Here is a 22358-nt window from a genome sequence, read left to right on the forward strand (position 1 = left end):
CATTTGTTGGGTATGCATTTTTTGCCTTTTTCCTGTAAACTTTCATGATTCTTTCCTTTCATATTAATTATGTCGCTTATTTTATGCTAGAAATATTAAAACCATGCTTTTCACATTTTTAAAAAAATAATTGAATAAGAATATTTCTCTTCAGACAGTGCAAAAATATAGCCTCCGATCCATTGTTTATTTTTAAGTGACATTTTAAAGGTAAGAATATTTTTAATGCTGCAAACAATAATTAAACCATATTCCAATTTGATGCCTGTCATGTTTGTATTTTAAAATTAATATTTAAGTTTATGGAGAAAATCAAAGTTCTGTAAACACCCTCTGTATTTCTGCATATTCATACTTGCCTTGTATTCTAATACATAATTGCTTCTTCCTTTTTGATTGGCTTGCTGTAAACAATGGGAACAACTGCTACTGGTCTAATGTGGGTTTCATTATATGTGTGATGAAGATTAATATCTTATATGAGAAATCTGTTGAGACTGCTATTTATTTACCATTCTTTTCAGTAACTCATTTTACTATTATTTATCAGTTTTATGATACCTATTAAATCTACTGTAAATTTTTTATCACTAGATTAATAACAAATTTTTTAATTCTCTAGCATGTTCATTTTATAAATTTTCTTTAGCACCACTGTAGACGATGTGGAAATGTTTTCTGCAGTCACTGTTGTGAACAAAAAGTTCTTCTACAGCGAATGTGTTTTGTTGACCCTGTCCGAGTGTGTGCTGAATGCTTGGATCTTACTAAGAAAGAGAATGATTTTTATGACAAACACCTTAAAGTCTTGTTAAGTGGTATGGCATTTTTTAATATTTTGAAATCAGTAGAATTTTTATTCTTATGCTGAGTGTATAAATTTTGCAGTCATGAACTATATGCTCTTAAAATGTTTTAAAGTTTGGCCCAGAGGTAGATTTTTTAAAGTGTGTGGGTTTTGTGAACGTTCATGTGAAATTGGTGGTAAAAGTATAGTTTAGGGTACCCCTTGGCAAAACTTGGCGATTTTTGGCGGTACATGGATACCGATTTTGTGCAATTCTTTGACTCGTTATTTTGGCTTGCGAAGTGGCGATTTTTACGCCGCTACACAAAGCCAAAATAACAAGACAAACAATTACACGAACTCGGTATCCATGTACACATTGACTTATTTTCACTTAAAAAAAAAATCCCCGAATTGCACAAAAATGGCATTGTGCACTCCTTTGACTTTATCCATGTACACGGTCGACCTATTTTCACTTAAAAATCCTCAAATTGCACAAAAATGGCATTGCGCAGTCTTTTAACTTTATCCATGTACACATCGACCTATTTTCACTTAAAAAAAATCCTAGAATTGCTCAAACGTGCATTGCACATTCCTTTTACTTGTCCATGTACACATCGATATATTTTCACTTAAAAAGTCAAAGGAGCACCAAATTTTACAAAATAGGCAAACAAAAAATACGTAATCTCAATAAAATACATTTTAAACCAAACAATAAAACATAAAAAAGGAAAAACATGTTATACATTTAAGCACTACCAAAAGCAAATATTCACTTACCATGATTTTCGAGTTCGCTTCATACACCCAGAGCCACAAAAAAATCAAAATATCAATCATGCTCAAGTGACTTTTTTCAAACCATGTACTCTTTCTGATCGAACGCTTCACGTAGTGACCATTTGAACCTTTCTTCCTACAAACCCATTCAAATCCATCTAAACGGTTTTTACATTCGACTAGACGCATATCCTTCCTACATACAGGACACTTGGCTACTAAGTAAACCTTCATTTACATGGCTACTAAGTAAACCTTCATTTACACACCAGTCAATTAAAGCTCTTTTCCCCTTTCGCTCCAAATCGTACAGAAACTTCAAATTAATCTTACTACATTCGGCCATTCTACAGTCTAAAGAATCAAATCTTCACACACCACAAAAAATCCCATGATTCAAAATTTCCCAGAATCATGCACCCGATTACATCACAATAGGGTTTTCATAACCTTCAACTACTCAGGCTACCATAAATGAAACAATAACTTGGTGATAAATCAAACAACAACTTCGCCATAATACAAGGGGTACCTTAAAGTCTACTCTACTCAAATTGGCTTGTTTCTATTGCATTTTATACATTTACCTCTGACACACTTTCTTGTTTTTGTCAGAAAACAGTTGTTATTTCATTGTTAGATCAGTTCAGTGCTATCTTTGAATAAACTGAAAAATGCTGTACATTGTTGTACTATAATGTATAGGTCTTTTTGATAGCTCTAAACCTGGGCATATCTATAAAATAAGTAGCTGGAAAAGTGCATGTTTGTGTACTAAATTTTAAAGCAAAATTTCCAAATAATTGAAAATTATCACTAATAGTTTATTGCTTTTCAGTAAGTTTGTATGTTGCATATTTTTAATATTTTATATGGATACACTTTTATTAGGTCTGTAATAACTATCAATTCTCTCTCTCATTTTTAGGGGCTAATTTTACTTTGGATGAAGGAAATGGTTCAGGATCTCAAATAGCTATTTGGTGCTGCTTGTCAAAAGATCATCAGTAATTTTTTTTTTTTTCCCTTAGGAAGGAATAGAATTGTGTTAAGATCAGACTTAAATATGTGCCCTTGCAAATTATTAATTAAGAAATTTTATTTCATTATAGGGCAATATTATTTGATGGTGGAAGTACTTGGCAACATAGTCCTATAAATCTTACTCAAATTGTATCAGTTCGTGTGCTAGGATCAAGTGGAAGTCCTGGTATAATCATTTGATTTTCTAAATTTTTTCTAATAACTTAAAAACTGATATTATAATTTTCTAAAGTACATTAGTTTTTAAGCTAATCTTAATATGCCTAAATTAAAATTCTTCTGTATTAGCAGAGTTTGTATAGTAGTTAAGAGTCCTAGAAGTTGGTTTTTTGAAGTTGATTTTTGGTTCTTAAAAGTCCTTAGTTTCGGCCAAAATCGGCAGAATTTCCTTAATTTTAGTTATAGGAAATTTCTGTCTGTTTTTATGACTGCCATTTTGAGTGTGAATTAACACTTCGGAGGAATACGTTCAAAGTGCGTACGTACAATTCACTGATAAATATTGCTAAATCTTTTGAGTGGGTTATAAATTGTTCCTATTTCTAATACAAATAGTGGGATATTTGAATTTCTGGGCAAGAAGGGAAACAAGGATTTTGAAATTACTACTCTCAGCTATTGGAAATGTGAATTCTTTTATTAAAGGGCTCTAAATTTGATGACTTATCAACATTTTGGCTATTTTAAGATCAGTTAATTTTAATTCGGAGGTCTGGGAATTTTCGACAATTTTTTTAAAAAACATTATAACATTGATAATTTTTTGATTAAAATAATGGTAATATATTGAAATTATATTTAAGAAATAAGTTGGTGTTTAAAAGTGGCATGTAGGAATCTTAGCTAGTCGGGGGAAAACAAAAACAAACAAAAAAAAAAAAAAATTTTCTATGGCATGCCTGCATTTTCTTGAGTATTATATTCTCCATTTCTTAAACTTTATAAGTTTAAAACAAAACAAACACACACACACACACACACACACACACACAAAAAAAAAAAAAAAAAAAAACTTTTTGATGGTTTTGAGGTTTGGATATCAGATCATCCCAGATATTGGATGTCTGGATTTCAGACTTTGTATTGTATTTACTTTCAACTGTATTTTCTGTCATTTTAAAAGTTTTTATTTTTACCATCCTTGATATTTCTAACAATGTCAATTCATAATCATGTTCAGTTTCTATGCATTATTCATTCTTTGAAACACTTGCTTATATCACTTAATCACTTTCATCTTCATTAAACCATCATTGAAATAGTCTAGTTGTTGAAGTCATTGTGACTTAGCTTTGATGCCTTGCCACACAGATGCTTCACAAAATTTGTAATGTAATTAGCTAACTGCTATTTGACAAACTGTATCAATCTAAAATTGTTTTTATTTCAGATACTTGTAATATGCATGTGCTACAAGTAAGGTGGTAGGAATGATCTATTAGAATTAGGAAATAGGTTTGTTTTGTTTTTAGGAATAGGTAGATGGATTGATTAAAATTTGAAGTGATCGAGGTTTAAGGGTTAAATACGAATGGCAGATTATTTTGTGATGCTGTCATGGTTAATACTAGCAATAAATAACCTGTAATGCTGTAATCCACCTCACTCATGGTTATTAAGTATTGTCTTTTAACACTATTAGATGCACATATACGAGTATATTAAACATTCTTAAATTTTTCAAATTTAATCAAATATCTTGACTGCGTATGTTCAGTATCTGCTTTTTTGGTACCATATTAGCATGGAATATGCTTCTAACAAAATTTTTCCTAAAATTGCGAACATGAGACTTTAAATATGATATTGATTTCAAAGTAGTGTGAAGCTATTGCTAATGATATACAGTCAAAAGTCTTTAATCCGGACTTCGGCGATTGCGAAATATCGGTTTTTCCGGATTATAGATCATCAATTTTAATCTGGTAAGAGGGCGTGCAGAAGTTATAAAATTAAAAATATGAAACTGTAATTTATGAAATAAAGAACAATTATGATATAAAGGGTATCAAAATTTACCAAAAAAAGTTTAATATTTATTTGTTTACTTTATTAAACATTTCTTTCTATGCGCGCATGCGTAAAGCATACATTATGCATAGTCGAAATTAGAAAATTGCAACCAGAAAACTATTTGATGTGTATTCGTGATATTTATAATGACGAGGAATTTGATTTAAATCATATCAAAGACGGAGTACATCGAGATGAAATACTACATTTAGTAAGGAATTATAAGCCGATTAAAATAAAAACATCTGCCCTGAAGATGAGGATAGTGCTGACAGATCAACTTCAAGTTCATTGCGCGCCGCGACGTTTCCTCCCCCTCCCGCAGAGCAATGTGAAATTGATAAACAGATTTCGGAATGGTTAGAGAAACAAAGGATAGCCTTTATCCATTTTTTCCACCAATTTCACTTTTTGTTCGATGGACATCGAAACATGCTTTCGCTTTGTAGATCCTTTGGCAGCTCCAGAATCGGAAATTCTATTTGACATAATCGAAAGTTCAAGCTTACATTTATAAAATTGCTCTAACAGTCTGCAAAAAATAATAAGCCGGATTCAATTAGAAGATTAAGGAACAACGCAATCTTCAACATTAACTGAAATAGATAATTAGATAATTTTAGCTTAGCTTATGCCGTCCGTTATACATTAAACGAGCATGCGTAAACACTGCATGCGCAGAATGTTTGTAGCTTTGAGGCCCGGATTATAGATCATTTCGGATTATGGACGTCCGGATTAAAGACTTTTGACTGTATAACAGATTTTTCTTTTCCTTTCTTTCTTGTTCCCCCCATTTTCTCTCTCTCCTTTTTTAATATATCTAAGAGAATTCTAATTTTTAGTTACAAGGAGCATTATTTATTTTATGAAGTGCATGTATTAGAAATTATCTGAAATAAAGTATATAAATGTTTAAAAGATAAAAATAATTTTCTCCGATATAAGGCAAATAAAAAATAAGTAAACAAGGAATTTATTATCAAAATTTAAAAAAAATCTGCAAAAAGCATCAATCACAAAGATATATCTCCTAAATACAATGTGTGTGACTGTATTTTAAATTAAGGCATATTCGACAGTGCTACATGTGTGATGTCTTTAATAAGTGATTCTCACTTTGGGCCCTAAAGTGCACCATATCTTTGATACCTTTTTCTCATTTTCAGCACAGAAAGGGTATTGTTGTTACAGCTCTCATGGGTTGTTATGGTGCAATGGGTGAATTGAATCCTATAGCAATATCAAATCCTCCCCTTCCTGATTTTAGTACCATGAAAATAATTAACTTTGGTGATAATACTTTTCTCATTCAGTATAAAGTTGTGTTTTACTTATTTCAAGTGTGCTTTTAAAAGTGAAAATTTTGACTCCCTTTCACTACATTTCACCCTTTAGGAAATAAATTCTCTGTTTGCATGAAAATCTAGTCTTTGATATCCCTGAAACATGAAATTATAGTTAACAGTATTTTTGAAAAATATGCTCCATGTGCATATTTTTCAAGTTTTTATTCCCATCTCTTTTAATTCCATTTTCTATATTTTTCACCCCATTGTCTGAAAAGTACAGCATACTTTAGGTTATTTTCATAATGTTCAACATAATGTATCTTATATAGTATCATCTGCGTCTAAGTATGTCTAACAGTAAGGATTAAGTTTTGTTTTTTATATTATGATAGTTTTTTAATTAATAATTTAATTAATAGTTAATAATTTTATATTCAAAACTGGAATTTAGAAACTAATACTTGAGCTTTCGAAGTTCAAATATGTTTTCCAGTGAATTTTATTTAACCACAAATATTTGATTTTATTAAATGGCAATATTAGGGATTCCTTATATATATATATATATATATATATATATATAAGGACAGAATTAAAATATTTGTAAGATTTTACACTATTTGTATTTTTAAAAATTTTCATACATAGAACTTGGTGTCGTTGCAATTTTTGTTTGGTTTACTTGTTATAAGTATCCTGTTTCTTGACTTAATCCTTGTAAAAATATGCATTTATAAATAAGTATGTCATATTATTAAACAATTCAGTTTATTCATTTGTAGAATTCACGCTGCAAACATACAAGTAATGCTGATCTTTCAGGTTAAGCTGGCAGGTTAAATAGCAATTTTTTTTAAAGTTTTCTTTAGATAATTAGTCGCTAATTGTTAATGAAGAAAAAGGTCATCTTTTTTAAAAATTATTTATTTATTTGTTCTTAATGTCTGAATTTGCTGTGGTTCTGATTTCTGTTGTACTCATTTTACAAGTTGATAAATATATCCTATAACTACAAAATTAGCAAATATAAGGATGCATTTTTTCAGTTGATAATATACTATGGTATTTTAAATCTATGATTTTACATATTTATATAATTTTTAACCAATAAAAGTACTCATTGAAATAAAAAAATAATAAAATATATTTCATAACTAATATATTTTTAGATAAACGAATCTGTTTTTTTTTCATCATTGTCTGAAAAAATATTTGAGTTTTACCAATGCAAAATTTAAATTATTTTCCTACAAAATTAATTAGACGTATAAATTATTTACTTATACTTAACTTTATTAAGTATTAATGTAATTTAAATAACTGATTTATAAGAAAATGTGTGATTTTTTATTTCCTCATGGCCAAAATTTGATAACTATGTACCTTTCAATTTTGCCATGCTAACTTCATATGAAAATCGCTTTTCAAAGTTCATCGCAGTTTTTCTCTCTTGGAACTTTTACAGCAGGTTTAAAAGCATAACAAAATTGAGTTTTCTTTTATGCAGAAAGTTTAAAATGTGCCAAGTTTTGCCACTCATTAGAGCACTAAAATAAAAAACTGTACAAATTTGAGAGTTTACTAAAGCTATTTTATAGTTATGGAGAGGTCAAAATAGAAAACTGGTGTTAATAAAAAACTAGGTTGCTAAAAATTGATATTCTGTAGTATTTTAAACATTCCTTTTTAAACAGTAACAACTATCTTTTGTTTAAGAATACATTTTTTGTGGACTCTTAAGACTTTTGCTTTCTCTGATTATTCATCGTTTTTTTTTTTTTTTTTTTTTTAGAATAATTTGCTCTAACTATTTTATTTGCAAATTTAGAAACCTTTTTTCTTAATTTACTCAAAAATTTATATAAAAATTAATTTAATCAGAAGTTAATTTATATAAAAAATAAAGTAAATTATTGTACAAATCAAGGTAATAAATTATGTGAATTTACAGCTTTTTATGAGTAATTCTGAAAAGGAATCTGTTCAGAGGTTAATAAAAATGTTTTATTGTTTTCTGTATGAAGGCTTTGTTGTAATATCCTGATATCCAATACCACAATAAATAAATAAATAAAAATAAATTGTTGTTGTATGAAATATCCAATCGATGTAATTCATTTTTGCAAGGAATATGTGAAAGGCAAGCCTAATTAAGATTATCTGATCAAATGGTTTTGTTATCCATATCGAAGTGCTGTGTCAACTAAAGGTGAATCAAGTGCTTTGTGCAGAGTGAATATCCAAGTGAATTTCTGGAATACAACATTTGATTTCAATGTGTAAAGATTCAAACTGATTTAGTATGGCTCTGATGTATCCTTTTTAAGAATCTGTGGAAGGGCGTATCATCTGATAAGAAGTATTGCATACAATTATGGATATAGTGAAATATGGGGATATTTCAAAATAGTCTCTACACTATTTTCAGTTCCAGAACTATAGAACTGTTGTAAGGAAGACTGGACGAGGTCATGAATACATAGCAACTGCTTCTCAGTATCAATATCTGGCAATAACTATGCATTGGAATTGCTGCATCACGGCAAACTGTATACAGAAAGCTTAATGAAAAAGGCCATTATACCAGAAAACCAAGGCTAAATGTTGCATTGTCTTCACAACGAAAGAAAGATTACTTTAATTAGTGCAAAGAACATCAGAACTAGAAAGAGTATTAATAGTCCTTTTTTTTTTTTTTTTTTTTTTTTGTTTTGTTAATGAGGTGTAGATTAACATCTGATTCTAAATGTGTTTACATCTGGAGAGATTCAGGATTGCAAAATCTTTTGAATACTATGGAATGGGACTATTTTGGTAATGTAGATGCGATGTTAAAGGCAAGGAATAATGATCGATGGACATAGCTCCTACATGTTTTCAACAGCGGATTTGTGATCAGCCAGAGATAATGAGATGAAAGGCTTAGAGCCTTATGTAAGACTTTTCAGAGGTGCATCTAACTATTCATTTATGTGTGATAATGCTCATCCACTTTTGAGAGCAAACTTCATTAATGAATTCCTTAAAGTGAAGACATTAAACGAATAGTGTGGCCAGCAAAATCTCCTGACCCAATAGAGAATTAATGGAAAAACCTTGGAAGACCTTGGAAAAACAGTTGTTTGGAGACACTCTCCTTCTAGAGGTATAAATGCTCTGAAGACTGCATTGTTGGAGGAGTTGAACTTAATTCGCCAAACTGTGGTTAATACTGTTATTGCCAGCATGAAAATACATTTTGATATGTGTGTACAAGTCAGGGAGCATCACTTGGTGTGTTAAATAAAGAGCCTTATTTTTTTTTCCCCCGAGTTTCTCTCTCTCTCATCTATCTTCTTTTTTTTTTTTTGTTTTTGTTTTTGTTTTTGTTTCCTCCTGAACTCTCCTTGTGACATATCACCATTTTTACTGTTTTTTGCTCCTTTTTTTATATCACATGCAATGCTCTTAAATTTTTTGCTTTGTATTCATGTGTTATGATATTATGTATCATTCCACTGGAATTCATAGGACATGAGCATAAATTTACTAATATTTTTATTAGTTATATGTTTTAACATGAGTCTGATATTAACCTTTTTTTTTTTTTTTTTTTTTTTTTCTTTTCAATATTTATAGGAACAACGATGATAACTGGAGCTTGCGTTAGATATCTAGATTTTAAAAAAGATGAGCAAGAGTTACGTTTGCATGTTGCAGATGTTCCAAATCGGAAGCAGTCTGCATCTTGGATTAATGCTCTGCAAAGGGTAAATTACAATGCAAAACTTAATTTTTTTATATAATTTTAATTTTCAGTATAGTATACATATGGAGACTCAGAGAGGAAGAACCATTTATGTCCAATGATATGAAATTTTGAGAAAAAAAGAATTTATAGTTTGTATAACTTCAGTGATAAAGGAAATATGAATTAAATCAACCAAAGCCTAAAATCTATCTGGTTAACTAACAAACCTTTATTTAACAAATTTTGCATTATATATTGGGAATACAGATAAGTCTCTGCTTTTCTTTTTTTAAGTAAGAAATTGGGGATTTATTGTGAAAGAATGGTACATTATGTTTTAATCAGAGTATTGTTCCATTGCTAGTCATTATTTTTTTCATCTTTCTGGCAGCATACCGACTCCGTGTAGGAAGCACATTTCATCTGTTGAGGCTATCCACAAATCAATCCAGTATCTTCATATGAAATGCTGCTTTGATAGGCCATGCATTATCAATCAAAACAAGTACTAATCAGAAAGAGCAATATCTGGTGAATACAGTGGGAGGGACTTCTCATTTGAGTGTTTCTGAGTAGGTTTTGACTGATACCGCAACATGTGGGTGAGTGTTTTTGTGCAGACGAATAATTTTTGACATGTCTGGATTAGTAGAGGGCACATTTTTCTTTTAAGTGCTCAGCTCAGTTTCATCAATTGTGTTTGGCAAAGAGCCCCAGTAATGGTTTCGTTTGGTTTGAGCAACTTGTAATGCATTACATCAAGTTGATCCCACCATATCGCAACATGATTTTTTTTTCCCCATGAATATTTGGCTTCGCTGTTGATATAGCATAGCAGTGCTGTCCCCATTATTTTTTCTTCTTTCGGTTATCATAGTGGATCCATTTTTCATCACCTGTGGCTAGATGCAAAAAACCTTTCATTTGTCCCTGGCAAATAGCATTTCATCTGTAAAAAATTGACTTCAGTTCATATGGAACCCAATTTCCTTGCTTTTGAATCTTTGCCCATAATTTTAATGTGAAATTGCTTTTAAGTCACTCCTTTGAAAGTGCAAGTTCTGCTTGCATTTGGCACAAATCATCATCCAATAATGCTTCTAATTCCACGTCTTCATGTACTTTCATCCTTCTGCTATATTATTTGTCGTCAGTGCCGAATTCACCATTCTTAAACTTTTGCAACCATTCACAACAACTTCTCTCACTTAAGGCAGCTTCACCTTATGCTTCTGTAAGAATCCATGTCTCTCAGCTGAAAATTTCTTCAATTTAGATGAGTAAATCAAAAGTTCTCGCAACTGCTGCTCATTCAGCTCAAAACTTTTATATTTTCACAAAAAAAAAAAAAAAAAAAAAAAAATGCTGCTGCTACAAAATCGCTATTATTTCAAGGTTATGTTGTGAGCAGCTGTCCACCATTATGATAAGATGTTTTTACATCAGATAATTTTAGCTATAATTTACTGGTTTCACCATTTTCTATCAAAGGTGGAGGCTTATTTATACTCCCAATATATATATAATAATATATATATTATTATATATATATTGATATATAATCCAGATTTTGCTGTTAAGATTTTAGTCATCTAAAAAATGAAAATTTGTTTTTCTCGTATTTGGTGTATTTTGTGTGTGTGTATATATATATATATATATATATATATATATATATATATTAGTTCAATATATATATATATATATGGTCTTACGTATATACACACACAAATGCACACCAAATAGGAAAGAAATAAATTTTCATTTTTTTGCGGTTGATTGAATTTTTTCCTCCAGTTTCATCTGTTAATCTTGGGAACACAAAATCTTCTTCACCATTATAATTGGCTGTTCCTCAAATGGATTTTTTTCCCATCATTTATTTTCAGGTCTTGAATTGCTTTTTCTTGTCCTTCAGCAAGTTTTTTAGCAAACATACAATTTCTGCTTTTAACCCTCTGGCTGCTCATCCCGCGATTTCCACAAGCAACTCAAATGTAGCAAAATCTGCTCATTCCGCAATTTCCGCGGGCATGTGTTTTTCTTCCTTTATTGAGGAGACCATCCCGTTTAACTACTGAAATAAATTAAACACAGTATTAGACGTTTAGTTTACGCTTTGGCCAATGGATATCGTTAATTGTCCACTAAATTGCGGCATTTGAAGGTACATGGTATTACCACTCAAACTCCACTTTTTTCTTACAGAAATGACTACTAGAAAACATTCTGCGATTATCTTGATTATTTTATTAAATTATTAAATTATTAATTAGATTTATTGATTAGATTAATAATTAGATTTATTGAATCTGGTGCAAAGACTGTGAAGTTGGACTTTGCCTTGAACCCTATTTTGAACTCTATCATACTAAACTGCATTTCTAAGATATTTTTCCCTCAGTGCTTTATATTTTCTTAAATTTTATATATTTTACTTTTTTATATTATGCAATAAATAGAAATTAACTGTAATTCGACTGAAATTTATTTTAAAAAAATTTTTTTTTGGTGATAACATCTGAAATTGGTTTCTCTGGCAACTTAGTTTCTCATGATAAAAATCTATTTTCTAGAAAGAAAAAATGTATTTTTCAATTCTCCAATATATATAGATTTAAAATATGAAAAAAAAATTACTCAATTTTTGAAGCGATTTCGGTCCACAAATTGAGCAGTCAGAGGGTTAATGTATCACAAAAATATTACAAGTGTCCTTTCTCAGGTAACCAAATCTACTATTAAACTTAGAATTAGAAATTATATCTGAATTTATCATATGACACTTAATTGCTTATTTTGTACATGTTATGTAATTTTAAGATGTTTAACTCTTATGGCAGGTACATTTTCTTACTTTTTTAAAGAAATAATGAGATGCTCCCCTCTTGAGGAAGCTAATAAATTCAGTTATTTAGAAGTAGTTTCCTCAGCCTAGTGCTTCGCGCAGCAGCACTGCAGGTCCGGGGTTCGATCCCCGGGCTGGGCGATGTTGACTCTGCCTTTCATCCCTTGATTTCCATCCTTTGGTTTGATAAAATGAGTACCAAGTTCACTTGGAGACTAAACACTGGGGGCCCTGCAACAAGCTGACTACTTGTTCAGTGCATATGCACCCCGGGGCCCACGGTCAAGAAAGCAGATTTCGGGACACTGCAGCCATTGGCCCACTAGGGCTGTTATGCCACTTTTTTAGTTTTGTCAGGAATTGCATGATTTTGATTTCTGTTTTCCTCTGCAGTCTGCCAGTGCCTTTTTAACGATGGCTAAATTCTCTCTTTTTTAACTGAATTTTTTGTTATGCCATGAAGTAAAGCAAAGGCATTTATACAAACTTTCCCATCTTTACATTGCCCATCTTGGAAACAACATACTCTATAAAAATAAGATACATTCCTTCATTTCCCAAATGCTTTCTTTCCCAATATCCTTCATTTACCAAATGAGAGGATTGGTACATCACAGGCAAAATAATGATTTTCGGTGTTATAATACCCAAGTTAATTAAGAACTTTGAGAATTAATTGTTTTTCTCTATCACAAATGAAAGAAAAATATTAAAAATGTTTCCTCTTATGACAGATCCTAACTCACATGCAATTGCTCTTAAAATGTTCATAACATCACAGATTCTCCATGTTTTCTTCTTCTTGACAGAAAAATAGGCCACTGAATCAGAGCTTGTATTGGAATCTTTACATTCCATATTCAAATGCAGTACTGAAGAACTGAATGAGAAAGTAACTGATTGTCAATACAAGAGACAAGACAAACATGAATAAGCTTAATAAAGGAAGTTGGACATAAATACTTCTTTCCTCTTTGTGGGCAAAAACTGTATTTACCTAGTGTGCAAAATCTTTCCTCAGTTGCAGATATGGATATGAATACTTTTTCTCCTGAAGGCGTGCATAATGTCGAAGCTATTCCTGTTTGTTGCTTGCTAGATGGCATTATTACTTTAAAAAAAATCTGGAAACTTTCATATTATATATTATTTCCAAAGGGGTGTTTTTTTAACATTTTGTGTGTTACCTTTATTTATTAAATAACATGTTCTTTGCACTTAAACATAAAATTCAATTCAACAGCTATATCGCAAAATAATTTCAAAAGTGCATTTCTTTAGAATTTCCGATAAACAGTCTTGTGCATTGGAGATAAAAAAAATTTTTTTTTCGTACAGTGTTGCCATTTCTTGCTTTGAGATCATTAAGTTTCTTAATCAAAAACTCATAAATGCTTTACAAAATATAAAATAGATAATAAAACAAATTCCAAATTTGGGCTTCCAGATGCCCACATTCAGGTGGAGACGTACGTTATTCAAAATTTGATGGCTCTAGGTATCTTTATTTTACCACAATGTGAGAAACATACATACATTTATGTAAATTCTTCATTATTTCATTTCTTTAAATATAACACAGGGCGATAATATTTGGTGGCAACAATTTGAAAAGTGAAACGGATATTTAAAATAAGTTTTCGACGCAAAACTCCATACATGTTTCGAGAGTATTTGGGCTGATGCCCCTGTGGGCTAAAAATATTTAAAAACAGCATCTCTTTAGAATTTACAATAGACAGTTTCGTACATTAGAGATAAAAATGTTTTATTCCATACAAAGTTGCCACTGCTCACTTTGAAATTGTTGAGTTTTTTTAATTACAAATTTGTTAAACTTTTACAGAATACGTATTAGATAATAAAATATATTTGAAATTGAAAATTCTTGCTTCCAGGTTCGAGTGAGGACTACGTTATTCAAAATTTGTTAGCTCTAGGTTCTGTTGTTTTTTCACAGTGCAAGAATCATACATACAGTTTATGCTGATTCTTTGTTATTTAATTCCTTTAAATGTAATACAAATCAATAATATTTGGTGGCAACAATTTGAAAAGTGATTCATCGCTTTCAGTGATTCAACACAAAATGTGGGTTCGAGATTAATAGCCCTTCTGGTCTTCAAGATTAATAACCCTTTTGTTAACCCTTTGTGGCTCAGTGTTCCACTACATGGAACACCCAAATTGAATCGCTTCGGAAACCTTTAAATTCAACCGTAAATAGATAAAAAAGCCTTTATAATATACTTTGAACTTTTCTTTTTAAACAATAGATAGCATATCACAAGGAGACACAGAATTTTCATTTATTATATGTTATTAAAATCCACTTTTTTTTTAAGTAATTTTCTCTATTTTTTTTAATGATATAAAAAATTTTATTTGGAAAAAAAATTAGGCATAATTTTGCTGGCTGCACTCCAAATTATTTGTTCTATATTTTTTTTAAATCTTCATACAAAAACCATATGCAGAATCATTGAATAAAACCAGGTGTTCCATTAGCGAGAAGACTGCGCGATCTTATGCTGTTACGAATCAGAACATCTGTGCTTAGGAGAGAACATTTGTTGTTTACGTTTTCGGTTTCCATTGTTTGGGGGGGGTGAATTCAAACAAAGCAATATTGAGGGGTGAGGTGTGTTTTGCATTATGAAAGCCTTAATATTGGCATATCGAATTTTTTGGGAGTAGTTTTTAGGTGGGAATTTTATTAGTAGGACTCATCTTTACTTAGACCTGCGCGAATTTTTTGCTGTCACTTTTTAGTCTCATTCCCGTTTATTTTCAATAATTGTGTAGATATTTTTAGTGTATGTATATATGATAGGCTTATTTTTCTTTATTGTTAATATTAATCATAGTTAATTATTTTAATCATAGTTGGTTTTTGCTTCCATCAAAAAGGTGTGACTTGCTTTGAACAATTTCACGAAGCTAAGAAATAGGAAAATTTGTAAATATTTTTGTATATAGAACTTGTGTATATAGATATTTATCTCATTTATCCGTATATATTCAAGAATATTGTGTATATCCAGGAAACCATGTATACAGCTATAGTACAGAGTTTTTTCATTCTTATACAAACGCTTCTGCTCATTTTCGTGCTTCACTGTATTGCTCGCTTAGTCGCACTTTTAAAAGCTCTGGTGGCGCAGTGTTCCACCTCATGGAACACCCACAGAATTAAAACGGTAAATGCAATTTTTACAAAATTTTACCTGTATACTCCTTTAGGCCTAAATAGACTGCATACAACTTTTTTTGTTGAAATTCCAACATTAACGTATAGTGCACCACAAAGGGTTAAAAGAATTTAAAATGACTTCCTGATACCTTCAGTGTTGTGTAGTTTCTATTGTGCCTTCCACATGGATGGCAAAAAATAAAAATTTTCATGTTATTGTTACGTTTTTTTCATCCTTCTTTTGTACATTCATTACGGTTTTGTGCGGATTTGAAGTGAATAATGACAACAGCACTCGATGAAGTACCGAAGAATGAAGTACACTTTATTGGCCAGTATTATTCTAGACAACTCCAATAACCACTTTTAAAGTTGTCGAAGAACTATTATAGACACGCTGTAACAATCAGCGACACAGCCTTCAGCAATCAGGCCATAACGGTGAAGACAGGTTCACGGCAAAGCACCAGAGTACAGCTCCCAACTCTGCTCAGTCATTCTCGGAACTTCAGATACTCTCGAGACTCTCTACGCTAAACTCGCGATGCACTCAATGATACACTAGAGGACAGCTCCCGACTCCTCGGTTCATTCATTTCCAAAGTTCAAAACACTCTAAGATAAAACTTGATGATGCACTAACTGCGATTAACTAAGAGACTCTTTCGGTGCACTCAACGACGAACTTGGCAATCAGTAACCTCATCACTCGCTGACTATCAACTCGATGGATTCTGCACGGACTAACTCACTCTCCGCGTACCAGCAGGGTTTATATAACTTTTTAGCTTGTGTTGAGAACATTCTGGGCTAAATATGGCAACCATAAAACTGCTTTGCAGGGAAGCTATCTTACCATGCCTTGACATTTCATAACAATATTATCATCAATTAAATTGAGCGTTAGTGAGGCTACATCATTGGAATATGTTTGAATTTTCATTGGTCTCTGTTGTTAGTAAAAGTTCAGATTGTCTTTTTATACAAGTGCTGTGGTCATTCTTCAAGTAATTGCATTTTTTGCAAGGCCTTGAAAGAACCTTACAAATTCTATTTTTGATTGCTGAAGGTGCCTTGACATTTCATAACAATATTATCATCAATTAAATTGAGCATTAGTATTTTGTGGTTTTCCCCATGTGTAACGTGTATACGAGCAAGTTTCCCTTAGAAAGTCCTCCACGAAAGACATCCCTTCCTTTAGGCAGATAGCCCTCGAGGCTTTGCCATAATCACACACACACATGAGCATTAGTAAGGCTGCATCATTGGAATATGTTTGAACTTTCATTAGCCTTTGTTGTTAGTAAACGTTCAGATTGTCTTTTTATGCAAGTGCTTCAAGTGGCCATTCTTCAAGTAATTGCATTTTTTGCAAGGCCTTGAAAGAACCTTACAAATCTTATTTTTCACCAAATTTACTTCACTAATGTGTTTCACATCTTTCAAACGATGTGAGTAGTTAAAAATTGCTTCCTCATCTCAGGCCCGTGTATTGTAGTGACTGAGATTTGTACCCAGTGAGTGCATCTTTGTACTGGGTATACTATCCATAAACTGAATTCTTAATCATAATCCCCCAGGCAGGTTGCTTTGTAGACCAATTTTTCTCTGTGTTTGAATATTTGTATACCTTTTGTCGTAAATATTGAGATGGTCCTAGAGTCCTCCCCATGTGATGGATTGAGATCGGCTGGGCTTGACCTGATCCATCCTTACCCTTTTGTGAGAAGTGGTGTTAGCACCGGAGGGCTTGGACTTTAATCGTTGAAGATATGGAGTTACTTGAGAATTAGACAAAATATAAGGGCGTTGTCGTACATGTAACATATGACAGGCTGGTAAGATGATGTGAGGCTACTGCTAGGAATTCTTTCATTACAAATCAAAGCACTTAGTCACAAAGGAAGTGGAACAATTTTAAGCAATATTCATCATAATGCATTAATGCCGAAGCAATAAGAATTGTTACGAAATTTATATTATGCAGGAAACAAAATACAGAAACATAATGAATTATTTACAAATTATAATACATAAGATTGCCATTGGCCACTTCACATAGCTACGAGAATTGCAGTCACAATAGATAGGAATGATATTTTTTGAGTTCCTAAGATTCAGTTGGAAATTGTGTGCTAGGTGATGAAACTAGGCATGGAATTGTGCTTTGCCCAATTTTTCATGAATTACATTATTCCTGACAAACCACAGGCAGCTTGCGATTTGTCTGAGAATGCAATTCTGCACAGACTGAAGTTTCTTCTGGTTGGTTTTGCAACAGTATGCCCAAACAGGATGGGCATAACTGAGCATGGGATACAATACGGTTTTATGCATGTGTAACTTGTTGTTTAGAGATAAAAAGGTGTTTGGGGCAATTAAGGAGAAGGGGAGTTAAACTAGATTGTATGTGTGAAGACCACATGAGATTTTTTTTAGGATTATGGCGAGATAAGTGACATGCCTAGCCCAGGGCAGGGAAGAATCGTGCTGTTTTATATTTCCATCAGACTTCATTTTCTGTGTGAAGAGAATGGTTATAGATTTTTTTTACATTGATTTCCCCTTTCTATCTAATTATCCAGGTCTCAGGAGCCTATATGGGGTTTTCTAATTTTTGTAAAGCTGGACAAAGAAGAGCACTTTTTGAAGGAATTGCATTGTTATCAGCATAAAGTCCTAGTGTGGTGTTGCCTTTTTTATGGAATGTCATTCACATACAAATCGAAAATTGTAGGTCCCAGGAGTCCGAGGATTACACTGGTTAGGATACCATGGTGGAAGGAGTGTGTGTTTGAGATCTGAATGACAAAGTCAGATAGGATTTAATGATGTTTGTAATGCCCCCTGAGAAGCCTGTGGTGAGTAATTTGTGAATGAGGCCATCCAGCAAGACCCCTATTGAAAGCTTTGGCTGTATGCAGGAAGGGCCCTGCTTTAAACTATTTCTATTCAAGGCCTTGGCTTTGTGTTCAACCGCTTTGGAGAGATGATATGTAGTGGAAAGGCAGTGACAAAAACCAAACTAATGGAGAATTATCAGATTATTTTCTTCGACAAGAGAGTTTATTCTTTCTAGGATTGCAGCCTGGATGATCTTCTTACTGTAAATAGCAGACTTATTTTACAATAACTTGCAAGAGGCTTGTTTTAAGACTGGTATAATACCCCTGATTTCCATGAAGGATGGAAAATGCTTATATTAAGATAAGGCTGATGATTTTGATAAGGAGGAAAACTGTCTTCAAGGGGAACTTCTTAATATCTTGTTCATAATCTGGTCCAATCCTGAGCTTTTCTTCTTGATTTTCTTGATATAGCTGCAGACTTCTGAAGGGAATATTGGACTAATGTTGTTTGCATGCAGGTTTGTTATAAATTGATACATAGTGTTTGAAACTTTGTCTTCTGTCTGGTCATTTAGGATGTTGTTTGTGTGAAACTGAGACTCCATATGCAATGCTAAAAGTACTGCCTTCTCAGTTTTGGTGTAGTAGATTCTCATTGTACCTTTAAGGGGTAGACTAGCATTTTCTGTTTGTAAGATGTACCATTGCATTACATATGGAGCCATAATCCTCAGTTAGAGAATTGATATAATTTGTCCAGTATTGTTATGCCTGTGAGTTAGAAAAAGACCTCATTGCATAGTGAAGTCTATTGACAGGATTTTTGTCTTCAGCCTTGTACATTGCCATTTCTCCCTTGTGGCATTCCTTTGCTGAATAAGTTTTATGAGGTCCTGAGACCATATAGGTTTTTGCTTTGGAACCCTAGTGGAAGAATTTTCATATGCTGTTGTGATGTCATTAGTGAACTTCCTAATCAAGCTATCAATATCATCCCCTAATGTATCGATGGGAATATGTACTGAATCCTGTTTAGAACTTTGGCTAAAGTTTGCTAGTTTGTAGTAAAGGCTCTCTTGATTCAGATCGGGTTGCAGTCTGAGAACAATTCATCTGATATGGAGATACCCAGCTTTTAAATGGTATTCCGCAGTGAGAAATCGATAATTCTAGTGGAGCATTATATTGTTTTGGGATGGATGGAGCTGCTGTTCGTATTCTGGAGGCTTGTGCCAAACCAGATGCATCCTATGGTGTTGGAGTTTTAGCAGTTCCATCCATGGCATCTTGCATTTAAATCCTCACCTATGATAACTCAGCAGTTGAGTGCAAGTAAAACAGCCAAATCAGAATTAACATGTTGTGGCCTTGAACTGGGAGGCATATGGATAGGGACAAAAGCATATGTAAGTGAAATACTTGATTTAATGTTAATAGCTGTGGCTTCAATAACTAAAAGTTGTTGTATTATAATTGGATAATGATGGATAGAGTGCTTTACAAGAAGAGTGATACCAGCACCTTTCTGACAATTGACAACAACTCTGCGAGTCCCATAAATATTGTAGTTACAGACTCTAGTATAATTTCCTGGGCTAAGCTTGGTTCCTTGTAAAAAAGTAAGTCAGGACTGTACTCATTTACTAACTCACGAAACTTATTAAGCTTATGTGATAAACCATTTTCATTGCATGTAACAATATGCAAGGAATTTAAAGAGTTATTACACATTATTCATATTTAGAAAGCTTAAAACATCTTCAAGTATAGAGGAAAAAAATTATCAGTAGAATTACTAGGAATATCTACTTCTTGCATACAATCGGCAATTTTTCTTAAAAAGCCAACAATCAAAATATCATTAAAATAATTTGGGTAGCACAGGAATTTTCATTTCTAGATTTTCCTTTCTGGCTGGGTGTGCAAGGCACCCTCTATAATTTGTATTTTGGGACCCCAACAGTTGTAAACCTAGGTTTATCAACTATCTTAAATTTACAGTTTACAATTTTATGTGCTCCAAAGCATTTAACACTATGAAGATTAAATTTACTTATTTTGGAAGAATGATAAAAAAATAGACAGGTGTGGCATTGAGCCAGATCTCATTGTGCTTAGGAGTGAGTAGATACTCTGAAATAGGAAAAGTGTATAATCTCATAAACCTTTTCCACAGAGGCTTTTGCAAGCAGAATTTGAAATAGGAGCATTGGTTTTAAATTAATGCATGTTTGCAATTTTGATGACACAAAATCCACAGGATGTGAGTTATATCCTCAAGTTGGCAGTTAGAAGGGACCCCTTTAATGACAACTTTTACTGGTTTATCTTTAGTCATTGAAATAACGTTTCTTTTTTCTTAAGATGAGCAGTAATGCAGCAGTGAGCATTTTCAATATTCATTGTTAATGCATCCATGAAAATCTACTTTTGTACCATTTTTCAAGATTTTAACAAACTCCGAGAAAATTAAGTTAGGTTTAACCATAATTAGCTCGATTTTGGGAGCAAGGGCCTGAGTTGGTTAGTCCTGCCTTTCTGCATACATATTCTCAACATTATCTAATTGGACAAATTTATTTTGAATCGGTAAATCATTACTCAGCTTTACCATTTTGGTCAGTCTCACTGAATTTTGAAGGTAAACAAAGCCAGATTCACTATCATTTGTTGCCATATTTTGGGGAGGGGGTTGCCACCTTGTTGGATCCTTTTTTCTTAAGGCTGCCCTGGGTGGAATTGGTTGCATCATTAGAATTATTATCATTAGTGTCAATATCATCAACCAGTACACTTTTGCATATGTTAGCATAACTTACACTATTAATACTATTAATAAAATTATTTAGAGAACTTTTACATACATTAGCATAATTTACACTGCTGTTATTACTAGGAATATTATTACGAACATTTTCAGTATTTTAATTACCATGAATAAAATTATCTGCAAATAAGACATCTTTGCTAACAAGTAGCCTAAAATAATCCCACTTACCTTGCAAGGCTTGTACGGTGGCTCCCAAAAGTTTTCGTACACTTAAGTTTCAGTGAAATATTCTTTATATTCTTCATTAATAAAAATTAATATTTGAGAATGAGAATTTTTTAATAATATCTTTAAACTTAAGCAAAACTACTAAATTTTGAACAAAGTAAAATTTTTTTAGGGGAAATTCAGTAATAAAATACAGTACAAAGTTTGTAATCCGGATGTCCATTATCCAGAATGATCTATAATACGGACCAAAAAAGCCACAAACTTTTTTTTTTGGTATGCTTTACGCTTGCGCGTAAAGAATGCGCATACATTACGTGCCCTATACTTCCACAGTCATAACACCTTGGTTCTTTACTCTTATTAGGTATAGCGCATGCTTTATTTTGTGTGTTAGTACTTGAATAACCCCTATTCATCGTATCTGGAACACGGATTTTTCTCATAAATTTTTTATTTCCCTTTGAATTTAGAAATAGTTTCACACCTATATAAAATAGTTTTGTTACTACTCTGATCCGGTATCCCATTGATTACATAATCAAGAATTGATGAATCATTAACAGAACCATGACTGGCTATTTCATGCATGGCAATTAAGTATTCGGAAAGGGATTCACCGAGTTTTAAGTGTCGTACAAGTCCAGACATAGTCTAAATGAATCACATTTTTTCCTACTTAGCACGATATTACTTGCGTAATCAGAACAGCTTGGCTTAATGATTTGTTTCTGTAATCATTCCAAAATCTGTTTATCAATTCCATGCTCTTTGCGGGGGAAAAACGTCACGGCATGCAATGAACTGGAAGT

The 22358-nt window shown here is 32.2% G+C and overlaps 1 protein-coding gene across 2 annotated transcripts in view; it reads left to right on the top strand.

Moving 5' to 3' along the window:
• Nucleotides 1–22358, top strand: part of LOC118181641 (zinc finger FYVE domain-containing protein 21-like) — a 55650-nt gene that overhangs the window by 22884 nt on the left and 10408 nt on the right. For both annotated transcript variants that reach the window (XM_085816001.1, XM_085816000.1), the window contains 4 exons: nucleotides 650–818; nucleotides 2505–2583; nucleotides 2689–2786; nucleotides 9544–9674. In XM_085816001.1, the coding sequence (XP_085672127.1) occupies nucleotides 650–818; nucleotides 2505–2583; nucleotides 2689–2786; nucleotides 9544–9674 (477 nt within the window). The remainder of the gene's footprint in view (nucleotides 1–649; nucleotides 819–2504; nucleotides 2584–2688; nucleotides 2787–9543; nucleotides 9675–22358) is intronic.

This window comes from Stegodyphus dumicola, chromosome 4 (assembly GCF_044657685.1).
Source record: "Stegodyphus dumicola isolate Sdum_Otavi_A_Nest chromosome 4, ASM4465768v1".
Taxonomy (NCBI): Eukaryota; Metazoa; Arthropoda; class Arachnida; order Araneae; family Eresidae; genus Stegodyphus; species Stegodyphus dumicola.